General features: G+C 37.1%; 1 protein-coding gene across 1 annotated transcript in view; it reads left to right on the top strand.

Annotated features, from left to right (window-relative positions):
• Positions 1–671: 671 nt before the first annotated feature.
• Positions 672–16,930, top strand: part of VRK1 (VRK serine/threonine kinase 1) — a 33,557-nt gene continuing 17,298 nt past the window's right edge. The window contains exons 1-9 of the mRNA XM_068192467.1: positions 672–789; positions 5,963–6,121; positions 7,600–7,655; positions 11,848–11,917; positions 12,313–12,400; positions 13,833–13,941; positions 14,082–14,174; positions 15,181–15,313; positions 16,538–16,658. Coding sequence (XP_068048568.1) covers positions 672–789; positions 5,963–6,121; positions 7,600–7,655; positions 11,848–11,917; positions 12,313–12,400; positions 13,833–13,941; positions 14,082–14,174; positions 15,181–15,313; positions 16,538–16,658 — 947 coding nt within the window. The remainder of the gene's footprint in view (positions 790–5,962; positions 6,122–7,599; positions 7,656–11,847; positions 11,918–12,312; positions 12,401–13,832; positions 13,942–14,081; positions 14,175–15,180; positions 15,314–16,537; positions 16,659–16,930) is intronic.

The raw sequence follows: 16,930 nt of genomic DNA, 5'->3' as shown, positions 1-16,930 counted from the left end.
ACCCAGTAAATTAACAAAACAAACTCATTGTGCTTTTATTTTCCCGCCTCATGCCCTAAATTCCCTGGTTCGCCGCGTCCTTCCCGTGTGCTGCGGTGTCTCCCGAGCCGGCGGGGTCGGGGCGGCTGCGCGGACATTCGTGCCTGGCCCTGCACGGAGCAGGCGGCGCCGTCCTTGGCGGGAAGGCTGGGCTTAGCGCCCTGCTCTCGTCCACCGGCTGGTGTTCGGGCACAGGCTGGATTCGGTGGTTTGCTACCCTAACTGATCCCGTGGCATCAGCTTGACAAAAGCCTTCCCGAACTTATTACAGCGTAAGAAACCAAGTTTTCTTGTAACTCTCAAAATTGTTTCACTGAAAAGAGCGGTGAAGCACTAGAACAGGCTGCCCAAGGCAGTGGTGGAGTCACCACCCCTGGAAATGCTCCACAAACGTGGATGTGGCACTCAGGCACGGTTTTGCGGTAATTTTGGGTTTTAAAGGACTTCAACCCAACCGACTCCACGACCGTGAACGACTTCAGCGCTTGGCCAATCTCGGGCCGCGGTGCCTCTTGGGAAGTGTAGTCCGTGTCGGAACAGCCTGCGGCCACTTTCTACGGCCACGGACTACACTTCCCAGCAGGCATCGCGACCAGGGAGGGACGGAGGCGGCGGGCCGCGCTGGGGGACCAATGGGCGCGGGCGATGTTGGGAGGTGGTGCCGGGGCGGGCGGGCCGCCTGGGGCCGCGGGCAGTGCGGGAATTTCGGACCGGGAGGAAGGAGCGGCGCCGGGCCCGCTCGCGCAGGAGGTACTTGGAGCCGGCGGCTGCCTCTGGGGAGCAGATGTTTGGGTTTTTTTTTAGGAGGCGAATTTTAGGGTACTGCTTCGCATCCGCTTCGCCGTGCCGAGCATCCCCGGCCCTTCTGGCGGATTGCGGGCGGTTTTCCCCCCTTCCCTCGCGGAGGAGGCCGGTGGCACCGCGGGGCCCGCCCGAGCCTTGTTCCTCCCTGAGGGCAGGGAAGGCGCCTTCCCTTCCCTTCCCTTCCCTTCCCTTCGTCTCCCGGCCCAACCCGCGGCCGGCAGGGAGGGAACGGGGGCAGTGGGGCAGAGCTCCCACAGTTTCACCCGTGGGCTCTGGGGACCCCCGTTCCCGGCTGTGGGCTCTAAAGCTGCCGTCGGTGGCAGCGGCCTAAGTTGGTTTACTTCCTGGTTTTTGTTTTTTGTTTTTTTTTTAGCACTAAAGCTAGGCGGAGGAGGCTGAGTAAAAGCTATGCTCTGTGCCACTTAGAGGTTCGTCACCTTCGGGATTGTCTCGGTGTGGCATCACCTTGGCAGGGAGGCGTTCCTGAGTTTTGCTTTAAAGTATTTTTTTTTTTTAATACAGCCCCACAAATCACAAAAAAAAACCCTGTGATTTTAGGATCAGGGAAGGCCTGGTGTGTAAGAATTGAGCTAAGCTGTTTTCTGTCATTGTGGTTTTTCTTCACTTCCTATTTCTTGCAATTTGACTTCCTTGTTTAAGACTTCAGCAGTTGCAGACAGGGTGAACTCTGTTGTTCTCTTTGGTTTTCAATTTGTGCTTAAGCACTCTAAGAACTACAGGCTTTTATTAATTTATAGGGACTCCATGGACTCTTTATGGCTAAGAAAAATACAAAAGCTGTTGTGAAGCTTCCTGTAACTATTACTGTGTCAAAGGGCTTGTGCTGTCATCTGAAGGAATAAGCTGTCCACTAAATTTTTGGGGGTAATCCCTAAGTGAGGTAGGATTCCTGATGAATTTCAGAGCTGATGATTTTTATACAGTGTGCTAAATTATCAAAAAGCCTTTAAGTGTCTCACTCACGTGTATTAGGTTTTTGCAGTTGGTATAGAGGTGAGGTGATTTGGAGTGACATGATTTGGTACCTTACAATGCTCACTGTTTTTTATTGCAACAACTGAGTGATGATTAAAGTTTTCAGAAGAACCTTAAATAACCTTAAAAGAATCTTAAAATTCCACTTGTAAATGACTGTTTCCTACTTCTGAACAAGCTGCATTCTGAAATGTTAAGTCATCTTGGTTTGTTTAGCAAAAAAAGCAAAAAAGGCATTTCCTTGGTCAACTATGGTGCTGTAATTGTGGTCCACCAATGGCATTTATTAATTTTGTCTGAACAGAATTTTTAAAAAATTTATTGGGAGAGAACCATAGTGCCTCTTCTTCTGTGAGTGCCAGTAACTGTACAGTATCTTAATCAGGAGCTTAGATTGGAGAGGTTTTCACAGACAATGATCAGCCAGTCACAGAATGTCTGATTTATGCAAGAAAGTCTTGTTCACTGTTTACCTCACTTGGTGTGACAGGTCACCAACACATCAGTTATTTTTTGTGTTGTCCCTCCCATGAAACAGCTCTACAGTTTTCAGGAGTTTTTAAGCGTCGTGTTTTGTCTTCCCTACTCCTTGAGCAAAAATTTAGTGTTGTTTTCTCCTCGTCTTAATTTTTTTTTTTTGCCAGACATGGATTTCTTCCTTTGATTAACGAACAGTTTTAATGATACCTAGATTTCAGGTCTTGCTGGAACTACCTGCTCATCTGGGAGCATGTAAGGTACCTGCTCATCTGGGAGCACAGGTCACCAGCATGTCTTCTCAGGGTTGACAATGAATATATGTCCTACTAAGATAAACAACTGTAAAAATTACAATTTCCAGAGAATAAAGGAGGAGGATGAGGAAGCAACCAGTTTGACTTGAGACACAGCAGAAATTCTTCAAAATAAAATTTCTTTCAGAGTTTTGTCGATAATGAATGGCAACAAAATTGAGAAGTGGCTATTCATATTTATTCTAAGAGTTCAAGTATTGCTTAAGTAGCAATTGTAGCAGGCAACATTTGTAAAGATAACACCACTGATATGCAGACAATTTTGCATCAATAGTGCTATCTCAAGTACAGTGTATTCTGTTTCTTCCAAGATGTTTTATTTGGTAGAAGCCTTTGTAGTACTGAGAGGCTTCTGGAGAGAGTTTAGACAAATAGACTTCTGTTATTCATACTTCTTAGTAGGAAAATCTTTGTTTTGAGCACATTGTAACGACATAAAATGCTGCTGTTTACAATCATGCACCTTGAATATTGTTCTTGTCAGGCACCTTAGCTAAGTAGGGGCAGGTCTGACACTTGAATGATAGTACAGTACTTGACATCCACGGCTCTGTTTCCAAGGACTTTAGCATGATTGCAGGAACTAATGAATTAAACTTCCCAATACCTGTGGATGGAAAATATTTCCTTTGTTGATGGAAAGAAGTATTGAGAGGAAAGTTTAAGATTTTTTCTTCTTTCTGGAGGGATGGTGGTGGTGAATTTTTAAAAGTGATTTTAGGGAGAAGCAAATGGCTTTATTCCAGTTCTGCAGTGTACAGTAGACAGCTCTATGTCACGTTTGTTGGTGCAAAAGTTTCCTGACAAAACCCTTGTGTTTACTGTATTATGATTTGAAAAGCATATAGAATGATAGAATTTGTACTTAATTTTAATTGCCCTTTTAAATTTTATATTGTGTTTTTTTCCTAGTTCTGTCTTTTCATGTAGAAAATTTCTGCAGTGTCCAGGTGTCTTTGGTGTCAATCAGTAGAAGATATTTGAATGGATTTATCAAATTAAATGTGAAAGCATGTGCAGCCATTGCTTAAATATTTCCTTGGGTAACAGCTTTTTTGCAAGAGATTGAGTGCTTAGTATTGTGCATGCTGCCCATTGCAAGCGATCAGTGTTTGGCACCTATGGCCTACTGATAGTTTGACCAACTTGTAAGTAGGCACAGTGCCATGTTAACAGATGGGTATGAATACAGACAGCCAAGAAACCATGTATGTGTATCTAGTGTATTTGTTAAGGGCAGGGTTCCCAGCTGGGGACGTTCAAACTTATGTCCATTTTGAATTTTTGCTTTTATGGATAAAGGGAAGTTGTCATTAACAATTTTTTTTAAAATAAATACCTTCAGGCATACAATAATTGACCATGTTAAACAAAATAAGCGGGGCTTATTTGGTGAGGGAAGCACCAGCTCTTCCTTTGATACTCTTGAGGAGCTATTTTAAGTAAATTTAATTCCTTTTCAAGCAAGGCTGCTATCAAGAGTCTCACTGTGAATGTCAAAGATGTGCAGTGTATCAATAGGTTTGTTTCACAGGCTTGCTAGCCTTAGTGTAAGAGAGGCTACAAATTTTTCTTTTGTGGGCAGCAATCTGTCCAGCACTTGACTGCATCTGTCCAAGTCTTGCCCAAATTATTTCTGATAACTCAGAGGTCAAGGGGGGGAGGTCCTTCAAGCCCTCTGCATGGTACTTATATTGACAATAAATTGTTTCTTAGCTTGAGGACAAGTGTGCTTATTTTGGATACGTTTTGGTATCCTTTAGATGACAGTGTGTGTGATCTTGTCCCACATCTGAGTCACTGGGCAATGCTACTGATTTTTGCACGTTCTTGCCTTATCTGAGTCAGCTTTGGGGCTCTAGACTTCTGGTTTATTTCATTAGCACTTCTAATAGTTTCAGTCTGCCCTTTGTTTTAATCCATTTCTGGGTTTAGATGTCCTGTGAAGCTGCTTAAAGGTCTGCAGTGATCTTTATGGCCTGCTCTTGTAAGTGATATCAGCATGTAGGCTTTCCTACTGCTCTGTTCCTTCTGACACTTTGACACCATTGCTTTCTCATTGGTTTGGTCTTATCTGAGCTGGCTGGAATTGTCTTTGGTGCTTGAAAGTCTCATTTTTCTCCTGTAGAAAATCTGGAGGAAGGATCTTCCTCCGAGACAGAAAACTATGTATCACCTTGAAGATTAAATAAGGAAAAAGAAAGACAAAGGGATGTAGAGAGGAGTTTCTTGAAGATGCTGTGGATAATGGTGTGGGTAAAGCTAGTCTTAAAATTTATGTGTAAGATGTGTCTTGACAGTAGGGAAGAATGTTACTCTATAGAAGTGGAAATACGGAAAAGTAATGCAGAATTAAAACATCCTGTTTTGTGATAATGGTAAAGCTTGTAAATGATAAATCTTGTAAAATAAATACCAATATCTTCCTGTGATGTGAGTATTTCATAAGAGTGTTTTGTTGAAGTTTCTTGTTTAGATATAAGTAATGTATTCAGATGTGGTTCCATGACACAAAGATTCTTCTCAAATGAACAAGGACCCTAAAAAAGAACTTTGGCCTGGAATTATGCACCTTCTTTTCTGTATTTATGCATGTATTCAGTGACTGTGGTTGTCTGGAGACTGCTTGCTGCCAGAGTCCATTACTCTCTGACTAGGTTCTTTTAGATATTCCATATATAAAGGATGTAATATTTAATATCAAATTTACTTCTTTGAAGATAGTTGATGCTATGTGTGATTTCTGATTTAGAAGAGTGATATAAAATATACTGAAAACAATACAATTGGTAAGTTACACTTGGCAAAATACAGCAGTTGCAATACACAGTTCAGTCATGGTACTGATTTTCATTACTGGTCCCTGTAGTATGTGGTTTTCTACAGCTGAGAGGAATTCCTCATATTATCACTGAAGACTTGCAGTTTTTCAATATGCAAGTTTAACTCTAGGAAAACTGATGAGCTTTATTTCATGAATTTAATTTTTTTAAGTTTAGACCTATGATTTTTTTTGAGATGGATCGAATGTGATAGATTCTGAGATCTTTTTAGCATGTATTATACAAGGTCTTGTAATAACTTTCTCTTGTGAAGATTTTTGCTGTCAATTTTTTTTTGTGATGCCTGGAAAAATTAGTTGTTTCTCAGACTTAATTCATGCCGGTGAAACTGCTTACTGCATTTCTTTTCAAATATCTTTGTAGTAACAAATTCGGGCTTAAACAGCCCATTCTTTTTTGTATTTCTAACAGATTTCTATGTAAAATAAGTTGGATCAACATGTAACCTTTTTTTTTTTTATTATTCCTTCCCTTCACTTTCTCTAGGGAAAATGCCAAATAAGAAAACGGCTGGAAAAAGAGCCCCTGCAAAAACGAAACTTGCTGAAGTGTTTGGTCTGGGGGAGGTTCTAGCAGATACATCAAGAAAAGAATGGAAATTAGGTGTCCCTGTAGGGCAGGGAGGCTTTGGACGCCTCTACCTTGGTAAGTGTAGCTATCTTTGATAATTCTTTAAAATGGGGAATAGATGTTTATCCCTATTCAAAACAATGAAAAGCTGACCCTAAGTTAGAAATATGAAGTGTCTTCACATTATCTTTTCTACTAAAACCTTAGCTTGGGTCATGGTGTTGGAAAAAAATTACAGAAATAGACAAATGGTCACTTTATGAACTAGTTTTATGAATTTCCAGTGATAGTTCATTCTTTTTTAAAATCACAATCCTTATTACATTTTAGCCATGGAAAGGATAGTTTAGTATTTATTTCAATTTGAATTTTGGTATGGCTGAAAGACTGGATTTTTGCATGAGTGTCTTTATAATTATGAATTCCGAACTGAAACTGTCAGTGCATATTATCTGGAGGCTTCTGGTCAGCCAGTTCTTGGACTGGTTTTGACTTTGGTATTGCTTTTATTTTTTCATTGCCTTGTGAACTTTTGGCATGCCATATACTTTTTTTTTTTAATACGACCAATGCTAAAAACAAAGTGTTGAACTTTACAGTTTAGAGCCTCGGTTCAGGTCTTGTTTTGCAATTCTGTTACAAGAAAATCTTCCTAAAGTGAAATAGTGTTCCATACTTAGTATCTCTTTTACTTGGACAGATGAACACATAAGAGAGGCCTTGAGACTTTTCTGCTTTATTGCCCTAGTCATTTTTCAAACAATTCTGAAGGGATGGAAGTTAATGTGATCATTATAATATAGTCTTCCTCATCTCAGGGAAAAAGTTGTGCTGGATTCATACTGAGTTGGAAAACAGGAAAAAAATCTGTCCTGCTTTTAAAATGAACAGACTGCAGCATAAGTGGGTTAAGGAGGTGGGTTAAGGACCAGTGGGTGGCTTTTTGCCAAAGAAGCTTTCAACTTCTTACTCAGCCTCACTCAGTGAGCTACTAAATTTACTGGAGCTCCAACTCACTTGAATTCCTGCTTTGTTCAAGCCAAAGCTTGCTCTTCGCTTCCCCATCATTTGCACAAAGCTGTGACCCTGACTGTTCTTGCACTTTGTACTTGCCTAACTTGATGTTCTTCATATCTGTATCTTCTGTCACAAATACCAACAACTTAGTAGCAACAGAAGGTCACTTTTGGATACATGATGTGGCAGCATGGAATTTTTTTCTTCTTTATCTTCACAAATGTGTATGTTTACAATAGTCCTAGAAAGCAAAAGAAACACTATTGGATAGGAAAAAGTTACTGGATTAAAAAAAAAGCCTTCCTTTAATAAACTGTCTGTACTCTTCAAAAAGAAAGGGGTATGCAAGAGTGCAATATCTGTATTCAGCAGCCTTCATGTATAGCATGCTTCTCTTACCAAAGGCTAAAGTAGTGTTCTATGTTCATGTCAGCACCTAGTTACTTTGTTGTATGTTTGTCCATCCTGCATAACAAGTGAGTGTATGCTGTGACAGTTTCCACTCCTACTACTAATAAAAGCTTCCTTTTTAACAGCTGATGTTAATTCTTCAAAGTCGGTTGGCAGTGATGCCCCTTATGTTGCAAAAGTGGTAAGAGAACATTTGAATCTTTACTTCACAACTTGAAAATATTTGTTCCAGAATAGAATGTGTAATTTAAAACGTCTTCTGAAAATAATGCAATTGCAAAGAGCTGTTTAAAATTAAAGTGTGGGGATACAGAGTAATGCTGCTGAGAATTGGGACTCCTATGTATGAGGAACATCATAATGGAACATCAGTGGAGTTGAAAAGGGTCCATGAAATGGATCAGATTATGTTTCATTTGCTTCCTATAAACAACACAGATATCACCAAATGAAATCTGTCTATCTTTTGGAGAATTTCTGTGATTCAGCAGTGAGTCTCTGTGAACTGTTGCTCACCACTGGATGTTGATAAACTGAGAGATGGCCCATGACTAGAAACAGCAAAACTTCAACTCCTGAGGTTTCCTCAAAGTTCTTTAAATGTTTTTTCATAAACCACATATGTGTTCTAATTTCTGTTGAACTAAAATAACATTGACTTTTTTTTTTAACCTAATGATTAGAGAGAAGAAAGAGCATTGTTGGTAGTTTATTTTTAGCCCATTGTAGCAAATAATCAAATCTTATTACTTGAAATTTTCTTAAGATTTTAGTCAAAAATAGTTATTTACTTGGATTTGGCTATTTCTCTTCCTAAGGTATAAAGTATTTTTTCTTAAATTTTGCCAGAGTATTTTGTATAGATATGGTAAGATCTTGCAAAGTCTTAGTAAAAAACAAGGGAATATGGAAATAGTCATAGTAGATCCAGGCCCTTCATTTTCTTGGTGGCAATTCTGTTCCTGCAATAAAAGTAAATACCAGAAAATTGTACAGTGTAAAAGATTAGTTTTTCAGTGCAGTTCAGAATGGTATTGTTTTAACATTTTATTTATTAAGCTATGTGATGATTCTGAAATACCTTGCCGCAGTAGCCAACCACTTTGTGTATATGTTAGTGCTTTTAACATTTGTTCCTGAAACTATAAGGTTAGATTAAATTAGAGTAAAATACATTTTGGTTAGTATGTGCCTTTAATCTTGGTATTTACATCTGCTGACTAAAGGGAGATTCTAGAATACTGGTTTTGATACTGTTCAGGCACCCCAAGGTACAGTTTGTGATGACCCTCCCTCCAAAATGTTTTCCCTTGCTGAAAAAAGCAGTGCTTGCTAAGCAAATGTCAGACTGCCACACTTTCAACATCAATCTGCTGCTGCTGCCTTAGGTGTTTGTGGGCAGGAATTCCAGATGGACCAGGAGCCCCAGCCTGCAGTTGTGTGGTGGCCAGCCTGTCCTCTTGAGGGTGGGGTTGTCCATTGTGCATCTGTTTTAGAGGCAGATAACAACAGTGGCTTGCCTGGGAGAGGCAGTGGCTTCTAATTACTGGCTCCTGCTGAGTTTGGACTGATCAGGAAGCAGAGGGCCATTTAACTTCCCTGGAAGAATCCAGTTTGACTTGCTGGGAAAACCATCAGATATGCATTATTTATGCTGTGTGTAATTGCTATCACCCTCTTTTCCTGAGTTTTAAACCCATCCATCTTCTTCTCTCCACTTTGGGCTCTTAATATAAGAGTTGCCCCAACTTTTGGGTTGCTCCTGTGCTAGATTGACTTTGTTGCAGCATTTTGTTTATACCTCCATTGCTAATATCCCAGATGACTACTCACTTTTAATTTGCCTTTCATAATTTTGTCTTTATGGCAATAAAGAGTAGCCCCAGTCTTTGTGCTAGCCTTACAAATGACCCATAACATATTATGCCTCTACAGTCTGGTATAACACAACTACAGATAAGAGCCCATTTTCTGATGCCTGGGTGGATTCTAGTTTTTCCATCAGCTGAAGCAAAGTGGTTAACAGCTTTGAACAATTATTAGTGTTTAACAAAATATGTGCTTCTATAGTAACGTACTTCAAATTAAGCTATTAAAGCAGGATGGAAATTGGCTTAGTCTTTGACATATCCTCATAGTATTGATGTCTGAGCAGTATGAAATGAATCACAGTTTTTATTAAGAAAAGAAATGCTTTTTAACATGTGGACCTTTCAGATGTCATTGTTCAGGAGTGGATGCAGGGTTTAATTACACTTCATTACATTGCTGACTGAAAAAGATCAGAATTCTTAAAACACTACTTGAAGTTTGTTCAGTTTTGACATGTACTCTACAATCTTTCATTATGTTATCTATTTGAATAAGACTTTAATTTCAGTTTTATAAATCTTGTATTTAGAATGACCCTGGGCATAAAGCTATAGAAATTTGTGTTTGCACTCCTTCTGGACTATTATGGCAAATATTGGATGCTGTGTAAGCTTTTTTAGCATCAAATATGCATTTATTTATCTGTAGGTAGAATTAATGATACTGTGGGAAAACACCTTCATAGTCAACATAGAGATCTGGTTTATGGTTAAATCATTTATCCTTTGTCCAAGTATGAAAAGATAGATTTTTTTTTTCTGACCAGAGAAAGATGTACATTTTCAGCACTGAACCATAAATTTTTGTGGAATAATTTATTTATGGATAAATACTGTAAGAATTTTTAACACCTACTTTTTTTTTCTGTATTTTAGTAGGCAAACAACATTGTTGAAATCTATGTAAATTAAATGAAAATCATATATGAGAATTCATATTCTAATAAATTAGGGTATTGATAGATAATGCTACACAGGATCAAGAGAATAGGTCAAGTAATGTGTGTTTGAGGTAGCTGCAATAGAAGAATTAATCTATTTAAACCTTTTTCTCTGCATTTATAATCTCTGTTTTGCTAATTTGTTGTCCACTGTGGATGAATAAACTAACTGTGAAAGTCAATGTGCAGGTACCAAAGTTTGTGTTGACCATGCAAACTGTCTGGTCTTTGGTTTTAGGTTTTTTTCTGGTTTCCTCCTCACAAGGAGAGGCCAGAAAGCTGTCTTGACTCCACTGTTTTATCAAGGCAGTGCTGCTGGAGAAAGTGAGGTGGAGACAGGCAGTAGCTTTGTAATCAAGTGTCCAGGTCTAGGAGTGGTGCCCAGGCTGGGGGTATCTGCTCCCAGCGTGTCCCGTGTCCGGCCGAGCCTCCGAGCCCGCGGTCAGGGCGCTTTGGGCTCTGCAGTGCTCCAGTGAGACTGGACAGCAGTGAGCCTCTCTTAGCTCAGTGCTACACTCTAGCAATTTGCTAGATCACTACATCTGCATTTAAAAGTTAAACCCATTTAAGATTGGTGTGTATCTAATGTCATGTGATTGTATTATTCTTGAGTTTCTTTGCCAGTAGTTGCATAAGTTTTGTAATTTTTTTAAGTGTAGGATATTCCAAAATGGGTATTTTCACAGAGATAGAATGAACTTGGATCTATATGAGTAACTAGACAAAAATAAATGGCTTAAGCTCATCTCAAAATCAGTTACTCAAAAATTAGAAGAATTGAGATAATTTTTTTTTTTTTTTTACTTTTTTCTTTATCATGTTCTGGAAATGTAGAATCAAGATACTTGCCCAAATGCTGTTCTTGCAGTGTTTCAAATCCTTGGTGTTTTCATAGGAATTTCTCTCTTGAACTTTACTTCTAATACATGGTTGCATGTATTACTTTGGAACTATTACCATGGAACCATGTATTTCTATGGTTCTTGGAAATGGAAATGAAATGTACTAAATACAAGGTATTTCTGAAATCGAAATACGTGTAGTTCTTATAATTCAGAGAAATTTTGAAATCCTCTATTATTTTTATTTTGGTCAAATAATGTATGAAGGGAACAAAATGCCTTATGTTCAATAAGAATTTAACTTTTGTTAAGATTTTTTCATTGAATCATTCCAGGTGTTATTTTAAAATCACTAAAGGCTACTACAACTGATGCAATCCAGCTGTAATCTGGAGAATCTGAGATAACATTGTTTAATGTTCTCTGCTAAACTTCTGCCAATAATTGTTAATATTTCTATATATTTCAGTTAATTTCTTATTCTTTACTCTTTTGCTGTGGCATAGTATTTTTTGACACCCTTAATGTCAAGCCATTTATAATAAAAATAGCTTTTAGAGCTAAATTTCTTTTATATTAAGCAGATATTCTAGTGAGTTTATCAGCATCAGGTAGAGCATTTGAGGGAGAGTATGTTTTTATAGGGTGAATGGTTCAGCTTTTAATAATTATTAGACATTAATACAGCAGTTTTTAATGAATTTTAAATTGTCTTAAAGGAACCCAGCCAGAATGGACCTCTTTTTACTGAGTTAAAGTTCTACATGCGAGCTGCTAAGCCAGATGAAAGTAAGCAGTCTATTAAAATGTTTTTAATGACCTACAACCGTTTATGAAAATAGAGCCTCTAGAAGTAAAATAAGGTTTAACTTTCAGAATCTCTTCAGGGAATTTTCAAAATAATTTTTAAATTATTGAAATTGATTTCAGATATACAGTAAATTAGAGGGTTTTGGTGAGAAGTTCTTTGTAGTTCTGTTGGTAGTTTTGTTTTAATTTAAACTTGAGTTGCATCTCTGTCCTTACAATGGATATGTGATTAACTTTCCTGTATACTTTGCATATACATTTCCATGAAATAAGCAGCTCAGGTATGCAGAAACTGTAAGCGATGTGACTACTCTCTTTTTATGTAAGTCTCTACTCATGCAAATTCATGAACTTAACTATATTTGTATTTTCAGTTCAGAAGTGGACTAAGTCCCATAAACTGAAATATTTAGGTGTACCAAGATATTGGGGTTCTGGCTTGCATGAAAGAAATGGAAAAAGGTGAATATATCTTTTGTTGACATATATTGGAATTTATTTCATCCACAAACATTATCTCTTTTTAGCCTAAGTAACTTTACAAGGTGTATTTTCTGCTTATCTTCATGTTGTTAACTTCTGCTACAAATTTTCACGTGCATGGCAAAGGTGTGTTTAGGGACTATATAAATAGATAAATTTTGTTTGTATTCTGTTTGTTACTCCTATTTGTGTTTGTTACAGTCTTTGTAATGGAGATTTCATTTGTTGTGAACGTTGCTGTAAAAGAATGATGGTATTTATATGGTATTTATGTATATGTGGTTTAGAAGCTTTTTATATTGCAATTAAAACAAAGTCAATTTCTAATGTACAAGTCCTAGAATAATATGACTCAAGCTTTTCTTGTTGTGTGCACTTAAAGTGTATTTTCACTCACAAATATTAAGAACTTAATGCTCTCTCAAATCTCTTCTATTTTCTGTAGGGATAGGGCTTTTTCTGGCTTAATCTGTGAGCTGGAATAATTGCTAGTCTCATGTTAAATTTGTTTTAAGTCTAGGGATAGTTTTTAGTATTGTTCCATGCCAGGAAAGGTTTTTGTTAGTTGGTCTTTGATGCTAATGCCTGCTTGTGTAATAGTCCTTGTTTCCTAGTGGCTGTTCTCTAAACAGCTGCAGAGGACTTTTAGCAGTTCTCTGGCAGCTTGCAGTAGGTCAGGCTTCTTTGTGTGGCTCGCTGCATAGAGCAGTCAGTGTGGATGCCTTAGTGTGTCAGAAATATTGGTGTTTCAATAGCTTCTTAACTATAAAACTAACCTAATGTAAAAACAAAATTCATTTTGATAGCAAAAGTAAACATAGCATTTTTTTATCCTGCAAATAAAAGTGACTTTGCATTCAGTGTGTAGTGCATTAATTTGTTTAGTATAGCGACTATGAACTCTCATGGTTCTAGAACCAGTTTGGCTATAACAATGAATATCAGAATACCTCTGGCAAGTGAGAGGCTTTTGTTCTTAACAATAGGTCAAAAAAGTTTGCAACAGATTTCAGTAAAGGAACATGGTAAGTGAACATGTTAAATCCCTTAGCCATTTATAAAATCTAAGAAATGTATTTTTGTAAGTAGATGATGCTTGGTTTTGCCTATAGTGAGTTACAATAGGGATGCTTTTTTCTGTGAGTACTTGTTATTTTGTTGCATAACTAGAGTATAGAGCAATTCTTTTGATGGATGAACATTTGAGTAGCTGATGTGGAAAAAGTAAGAATTGGTGTACAGTGTTGAAAAAACGCTGTATTTCAAGTATTTCCCACAGTTTCTTTTGAGAGAGATGTATTCAATCGCTAATTAGTACCGTTAACACACAAATAAAAAATTTTCTCTAAATATGATTCAGTAACTTTGCTAGTTTTTTGGATTTGATTTTTTTCCCCCTCCTTGAATTTAGCTATCGATTTATGATAATGGACCGATTTGGCAGAGATCTCCAGAAGATATATGAAGAGAATGCAAAGCAATTTTCTCATAAAACTGTACTACAATTAGGCCTGAGAATAGTAAGTTTAAAAAATACATTTTGTTTTCTCAATCTGTCTTCCCTGTGTAAATGTCTCATTCAGTTCCACTTTTGTGCCGAGTCCAGGTCCTCTGGTGGGCAGACCTGGGTATTGCATTTACATGACTTTTGTTTTGTTAGCTTGAAATTCTGGAATATGTCCATGAGCATGAATATGTGCATGGAGACATCAAGGCCTCAAACCTCCTTCTGAGTTACAAGAACCCTAATCAGGTATTTATAATGCATTTTACTCCACATGTTTTAAACCTTCTATTCGACAACAGTGAAAGTGTTTTGGACCTGTGAAATCTAGCAGAAGCTTATTTTTAAGAATGCATATGGTAACATTATTTCTGCTTGACATTTATATCCAGTTAATATTCTATGATTTTTAATGCATTTCGCTGGACAGTTATCAATTGACTATTTGGCCTAAATAGTATTCTAGAGAAATTCTCAAGATTAAAAAAAATTGACACACAAATAAGTATTTGCAGGTGGAAGCCTAAAGTTATGTAGCACACTGGTAAATTATGTTTGCCTGTCTGCATTGATCCCTCTTTGCTTTGTTCAAGAATATCCATCAGATAAGTGTTCTGTTACTTGGAAAAATTGGTCTTTAAAGTGTTGATTGTTCCACTTGATTTGTGAAAGTCTTTCATTTTTCTGCATTTTTAACTCTCTTTACTATTCAAACAATGCATATTAGAGTTTCAAATTATGAATTTGTTCTTGCTCAAATGTTTTAGCTTGTGAAAGATGTAAAATAGTAAGTAATTTCAGTTCTCTTAAAGTAACTGTGTTGTTACTGAGAAGTAGCAGTATGCAGTATTGTTCAAATGGGTCAACTGACTTTAAAGAGGGTAGCACAGTGAATGTGTTTATAACTCTATGCACATTACTTCTTTTTTTCTTGCTTGTTACTTGGGTTTGTTTTTCTTTTAAAATCTCATTTTACTGGTAATAACTATTGTACTGTACTTGCCTTCTGTAGCAGCAAGAAATGACTTCCAGATCAGACTGCTTTATGGAAAACAATGAAACCTAACTGACACATTGTTTTCAAATCATATGCGTTAAGATTAATAAAAACTGAGAATCATTCACAGTTGAACAACTCAACGATTCTGAATACTTTCAAAGAAGTTGTGAGAATGGTTGAGAGTTGCATTTATTCGTTGTATATTTTTTGTATTTATGGTTCTTTAACCTTGGGATGCTTTGTGGAAATTACTAGGTGTACTTGGTGGATTATGGACTTGCCTACCGATACTGTCCTGATGGAGTTCACAAAGTATATAAGGAAGATCCTAAAAGGTGCCATGATGGAACTATTGAATATACCAGCATTGATGCACACAAGGGTGTGGGTAAGGATGTAAAACTCTGCAACAGGCATTTGCATATCCTTTTTTATAAATAAAACACTTTACAAAACTCAGTGCAGCAAATAAACAAATCAGGTTTCTGATTCTAAAAAAAGTTTTTCTTTTTTTTTTTTTTTTTTTTTTTTTTTTGTTCTTTATGGGATATACTGGCATTTTTCTTTTTTCTATTTACTAACCTTTATTAATTGTATTGTAATGTAACATTCCTAAGAGCTCCCTAATTTATAAAGATGAGAGGTCCAGCATATTGTTTTTTATTAACCAAATAGAAATGGAATAGTGCTTGTGAGATCTTGATAGAAAAATAGGTCCTGGTTTTAGGAGAAAAATCGTTGCTGTTATCAATGTGAAAATATTTTTTATTTTAACTCAAAAATTATAAATTAATTATGCCTATAGTTGCTGAACATCAAGAAACAAGACGTGAGAAAAGGTTGAATATGTAAAGGACAAGTCTGACTAATGTCTGACTAATCATTGAAGATTTACAGTGAACATCAACTTCATTTTCTTCTTAAATTTTGCTTTATTAGCATAAGAGTATTTTCTGCAAAAGTAACAGTTGTTGAAAATGATTATATACTTGAGGATACTTAAAGCTGAACATTACCAAAGACAACTTGATCTGCCAATTTATATTTCTAGTGTAGTCTGTGGTCACTGTGTTTGTTTATTGTTTTGGTGAAGGCTTTTTTTGTGGTTGCTTATTTCTAGGTGGGGTTTTTTTTGTGAAGGCTTTGGGATCTGATCTCATACGGTTCTTTGTTCAGTTCTCAGGCCACATAAAATAATTCAGCACTGTAGAATATTTTCTGGAGGAGGTGGGGGTTTCAGCACTTTTACCTTTTTTATAGACAAAGGGAAGTAAAAACTATTTTGAACTGAAAGTCAATCACTTCACTAACGTGTTCTATTTTTTCCACAACCTAAGTACTTAAAAAGCTTCCCAAATTGGGATAACTGCAGCATGTCATGTCTTTGAATAAGAGAAGTTGATATAGGGCTTGAAAATGAAGTGATCCTTCCAGATGTAGGAACAATGTTTTTTCCTTCCTAGCTTTCATGCTAAAATAAAGACATAAGTAACAGATACAGTAGTGTTAGCATTGCCTTAATATATTTGTACATTTTTACTGTGGTTAAACTGTGTGTACTTTATTAGCTAATGTTATGGTTGGTTTTTTTTGTATGTGCATATATATTTAGCACCATCAAGACGTGGTGATCTGGAGATCTTGGGTTACTGTATGATTCATTGGCTTAGTGGCCATCTACCATGGGAAGATAATTTGAAAGATCCAAATTTTGTCAGAGACTCAAAAATCAGGTGAGAAACTATTTGTTTTCATTCTCTTTTGAAAATTAAAATATCTTTCCGTAGAAATGCTTTGTACTTTGAGTATGTTTCCTTTTGGTGAGTAGTTCTTGTTTTGTATACCTCCAATTTTCCTTTTGTGTCTCATGTATCCTTGACATATAATTAAACTTCACTTGTACTGCTCTGCTGGCTTCTTTTGCGTGTGTGAGATGTTTATTTTTCCACTGCAGTATTGGCACTTTAGAATTGCCATGGTGAAGCCAAAAGCACTCTTAGCAGGA

The sequence above is a fragment of the Anomalospiza imberbis genome, chromosome 6, assembly GCF_031753505.1.
Source record: "Anomalospiza imberbis isolate Cuckoo-Finch-1a 21T00152 chromosome 6, ASM3175350v1, whole genome shotgun sequence".
Classification (NCBI taxonomy): domain Eukaryota; kingdom Metazoa; phylum Chordata; class Aves; order Passeriformes; family Viduidae; genus Anomalospiza; species Anomalospiza imberbis.
This window is presented reverse-complemented; position numbering and strand designations above follow the sequence as displayed.